This window comes from Malurus melanocephalus, unplaced genomic scaffold (assembly GCF_030028575.1).
Source record: "Malurus melanocephalus ecotype Western Australia unplaced genomic scaffold, MMel_1.1 scaffold_1166, whole genome shotgun sequence".
Classification (NCBI taxonomy): Eukaryota; Metazoa; Chordata; class Aves; order Passeriformes; family Maluridae; genus Malurus; species Malurus melanocephalus.
Window position 1 is genome coordinate 4,798 of NW_026624398.1, and position 4,861 is coordinate 9,658.

The 4,861-nt window shown below is 55.1% G+C and overlaps 1 protein-coding gene across 1 annotated transcript in view; it reads right to left on the reverse strand.

Annotated features, from left to right (window-relative positions):
• Positions 1-1,317: 1,317 nt before the first annotated feature.
• Positions 1,318-4,861, reverse strand: part of LOC130586475 (F-box/LRR-repeat protein 20) — a 38,745-nt gene continuing 35,201 nt past the window's right edge. Inside the window, exon 13 of the mRNA XM_057387280.1 lies at positions 1,318-3,407. Within this exon, the coding sequence (XP_057243263.1) occupies positions 3,267-3,407 (141 nt within the window). The 3' untranslated portion in view covers positions 1,318-3,266. The remainder of the gene's footprint in view (positions 3,408-4,861) is intronic.

A 4,861-nucleotide genomic window follows, 5' to 3' on the forward strand; every position in this document is an offset into this window, starting at 1 on the left:
TCCCACCCCATTTCCCAGCCCTGTCCGGTCCCAAACCCGGGGAGAGCACGGCCAGGTCCAGCTCCCGTGTCCATCGCTCGGACCGAGCAGAGGGAGAGCGCCGAGCTCAAATGGGTTAAAAACCCCTAAGGACCCCCGAGCCCAACCCCAGGTCCCACAGCGGGATGGGGACAGAGCTGGAGATGGGAATCGGGGCTCAGCTGCACCTTTGGGGACAGAGGGTGAAGCACGAAGAGCCGCGGGTGTGGCACTGCTGGCACAGGGTGGCACTGCCAGGTGTCCCCTCCCAGCCTGGGTGTCCTTCTGGAACAGGGGATGGAATCGCTCATCCCTTAATAAAAAAATCCACCTCCAAACTTCATGTGAGGTCACTCAGCCCCGGGGCAGTGGCAGGGATGGGACACGACGATGTCACTCCCGGGATGGGCGCTCGGGGGGGGATGGGAAGTCACGGACTGAGCTGGAAATTCCAAAGGAAAAGTGGCTTCTCCCTGAATTTCTCCATCGTTTTGGCCCCAAACACCCCCCAAGCTGCAGAACAGGAGCCTCTGCCAGGCTTTGGCACCGAGGGAGTGCAGAAACCTTCACCTGGATATCAGAAAACAAAATAAAAGAGAATAAATCCCCCCAAAACCAGCCCCAGGCCCCTCAACCATACAACCGTTCATGGGAAGAGGTCAAAATGTTTGAAACCTCATTTTCTGGGACACCGTAGCCAAGAACCTCATCATACTGATCCAAATCCACCTCCCATYCTGCCAAAAAAACCCCAAATTAACCCACAACAGAGAAAAAAATCAGAAATACAAAGGGAATCACAGGGAAGGACGGGCTGGACCATCCCAAGCTATGGAAGTTGTCCCTACCCACGGATGAGCTCTGAACTCCTTCTACCCCAAATCATTCAAAACCCTTAGAACACCCCAAAAAAMCCCCACAGGAGCTGCCCCAACACCAGAGGTGGATTTTCCCCTACAGAGCGATCCCCCCAGGGAGACAGGGCTTGGAAAATGGTGTTTATTGGTATTTATAAATATAAACATCAGGAAGAGTCCATTTGAAGACGGATAATTGACTTAAAAGGACACTGTCAAGAAGTTTGAGCTACCTTAATGCTGTCACCCTGGTCTGCAAACAGAAAATAAAACGCTTTGGGTTCTGTGTTCCGGAGTTTTCCCTGGAAAACTCAACTCTGGTACAAAGGGATCAGTCAGCCCTGGCTCCAAAATCCCGCTTTTCGCTCTCCCCTGCCACAGTATGAACTAAACAAAAGTGTTTTCTGGTTTTTTTTTTTTTTTTTTTTTGTTTTTTTGTTTGTTTTTCCCAGAGTTGTGCAAATCCTGTGATTGCCRGGTGACCCCTCGCCCGTCCAGTCCGTCACCAGCATCTTCCACCACCCCGAAACCTGGAGAAAGTTCTGGAAATGAAGCCGCCCGAGGAGAGGGGGAGAATCCACAGCGCTAAAGAGGATTTGAATAAATATGAGGGATTAAAAGCCACCTACGGGAAGGCATTGACAGTATCCTTTTAACCACAGCAGCCTGGAGTCGCTCCCGGCGGGGCGGGAGCACAGACTGGGGGGGCCGGGGAGAGGAAGGGGTGCAGCTCCGGGGGATGAGCAGCGCATTGTCCTTGGAATTCCTGGTGGGAAAACACCCCCCCAGGCCCTGGCAAACCCCTGACCAGCCATTCCTGCTCTTCCCCCACACCGGGAGCACCGAGGGCGAGGATTGGACACGGAGCTGCCCAAGCCCTGCCCCGTTCAACCCTTGGGATCTGCCCAGCAGTTCCACGGGAATTCGGTCAGCCCGGGCTCCCCCGTTCCGCATGAAACGCCCCCMAAAAAGCAGCCAGAGAGCCCTCCCCTCCCTCCAGAGATGGGTCTGGCACATCCAAACCCCAAAGTCACCACGGGGATCCTTCCAGGGYGCCACACTTACCTGGGGAAGGTGGGGAGGGTGGGAAGGATCCCAGGAGCCAGGGCGGATCCCGGACCTGCTCCTGAATTCTTCCTCGGGGCAACAAGCAAAAACCTCTACTTTGCTTTTCCTCGGGATGGAGGGAAAGGACAGGAGGAGGGAATTTACAGCCGCTGGAATTTTTTTTTTTCTGCACTGAGAATTATATATCTGTATTTATATGATTCCCTGTGTGGAGAATTATATCCTCGTCATTGGGATAAAACCGGAAATTGGGATAAATTTGGACACCCCATCCCTGATCTCACAGGCTGGGAAAGCCCAGGAGAACCCCACGCTCCCTAAAAATCCACCAGACAGCTCATCAGAGGCTCAGGAGGAAAAATTTTCATGGGGAAAAACTCATTTTTAGAAACTGAAATTACGGATTCGTCGCTCTGGGTTGGGAAATCTCATGAAGTGACTGAGTTAGAAATTTGGGGGGAAAAAAGGGAAAAAAAGAAGAAAAAAAGGAAAAGCAGCATGTGGGGAGAGTAAACAAATGTGGTATTAGAGATTCCCAGCTCTATCACAAGAATCTGGGAAGAATATGGGAAGAATTTGGGAAAATTTTGAGAAGAATCTGGGAAGCCTCTGAGCCTCTCAAGCTCTTGGAGCGTGCTCAGGGTGGGAGCAGGGAAACACAAGGGAATCCTGGCCCTGGGGAATCCTGAATCCCAGGGACATCCTGGATCCCAGAGAAATCCTGGCCCTGGTGAATCCTGGATCCCAGGAAATCTTGGATCTCAGGGTCATCCTGGATCCCAGGGAAATCCTGAATCTCATAGAAATCCTGGATCCCAGGGAAATCACGGTTCAACAGCTGCTGCTTCATTCCCTCACTGAAGAACGGCCATAAACCTCGTTGGGTTTTCAGGATTGTTGGGATTTTTCCTTGCGGACCGCGGCTGCAAGGTCAAAGCGCACTCTACTCCTCTCCTCTCCTGTCCCCATTTCCAAGGATCCCCATTTCCAAGGCTCCTTTTCCAACCTCACCAGCAGCATCAGTCCCTCGGGGTTGTGAGCCCTCCCCTCCTTCCCGCAGGGTTTTTCCCTGGTCAGGAGAGCCCAGTTTGGGATTTAGGCCGATCCACCCCGCAGAAAAGCCGGCGCTCGGCTCCAGCTCCCATCCCGAGTCCCTCATCCCACTGGGATCACAGGGGGGGTGGTGTGGGTGGCTACAGGGCAGCCCAGCCCTGCTCACTGGCCCTCAAATGACACTGGGATCGCTTTCCTCCAAGGTTCTGGCGTCCCCCGGGATGGGGCGGGGCGGTTCCAGCCTCAGTTTGCCGGGAGGAGGCTCCAGTGTCATAGGATGATGCAGCATCTGCAGAAGCGCTGCCGGCTGCCGCCCACCGACGGAGGAGGGGTCACCGGGGCGAAGTAGGCGTGGACTTTGATGTTGGGCAGATGGGTCTGCAATGAGAAAGGCAGGGGAGGGCGGGGGAGGAGTCAGGGACACCCCAAAAGGGATGGGGGAATCTGTGGGGTCACCTGGAATGAGGGTTCTGCCTTCCCGTTRATTGGGAATTAATTGTGGGGGACAAAATATCCCCATCCCTGGAATGGTGCAAGTGTCCATTCCAGGGCTTGGAGCACCCTGGGATGGTGGAAGATGTCCCWRCCCATTGGCACTGGATGGGCTTTAGGGTCCCAAAGATTCTGTGATTTTCCAATGGAAATTCACATCCATATTCTCYTTGCAGAGAAAATATTACCATTCCTCTTCTACACATGGAGAAATGGACTTGGGAGGGGATACTGGGAAGGAATTCCTCCCTGGGAGAGGGTGAGAACCTGGCATAGGGTGTCCAGAGAAGCTGTGGCATTCCTGAAGTGCCCAAGGCTGGGTTGGAACAGTCTGGGACAGCAGAAAGTGTCCCCAGGGACATCAGAAAGTGTCCCCAGGGACATCAGAAAGTGTCCCTGGTTATGGCCAGGGGCTGGAACGAGTGCAACCCAAACATTCCAGGTTTCCATGAGCCCAAATCCATCGCTGATGCTTCTCACCGCTCCTTTGAGAAGGAGCACCAGGTGATGGGGGCTCTGCCAGCTCACCCTCCCCTTTCCCAGGGACAAACCCTGTGGATCCTGGCTCAGCCCTCTCCAGGGATAAACCCTCCTGAACTCAGCTCAGCCCTCCCAGGGAGCAACCCTGCAGATCCTGGCTCAGCCCTTCCCCTCCCAGGGACAAAGCCTGCAGATCCTGGCTCAGCCCTTCCCCTCCCCAAGGATAAACCCTGTGGATCCCAGCTCAACCCTTCCCCTCCCAGGGCCAAACCCTCCTGAACTCAGCTCAGCCCTCCCCAAAAGATAAACCGTATGGATCCCAGCTCAGCCCTCCTAGGGACAAACCCTGCAGATCCCAGCTCACCCTCCCCTCTCAGGGATAAACCCTGCAGGTCCTGGCTCATCCCTGCCCTTCCCCAGGGACAAACCCTGCAGATTCTGGCTCATCCCTCCCCTTCCCCAGGAACAAACCCTGCGGATTCTGGCTCAGCCCTCCCAAGGGACAAACTCCAGATTCCAGCTCAGCCCTGCCGGGGACCAATCCTCCAGATCCCGGCTCACCCTCCCCCAGCCAGGGACAAACCCTATAGATTCTGGCTCAACCATCCCAAGGGACAAACCCTCCAGATCCCAGCTGAGGCCTTCCAGGGACCAATTCTCCATATCCCAGCTCAGTCCCCTCCTGGGACCAACCCTGTGGATCCCAGCTGAGGCGTTCCCATGGACAAACCCTCCTGAACTCAGCCCTCCCCTCCCAGGGACAAACCCTCCTGAACTCAGCTCTCCCCATGGACAAACCCTCCTGAACTCAGCCCTCCCCATGGACAAACCCTCCTGAACTCAGCCCTCCCCTCCCAGGGACAAACCCTGTGGATCCCAGCTCAGCCCTCCCC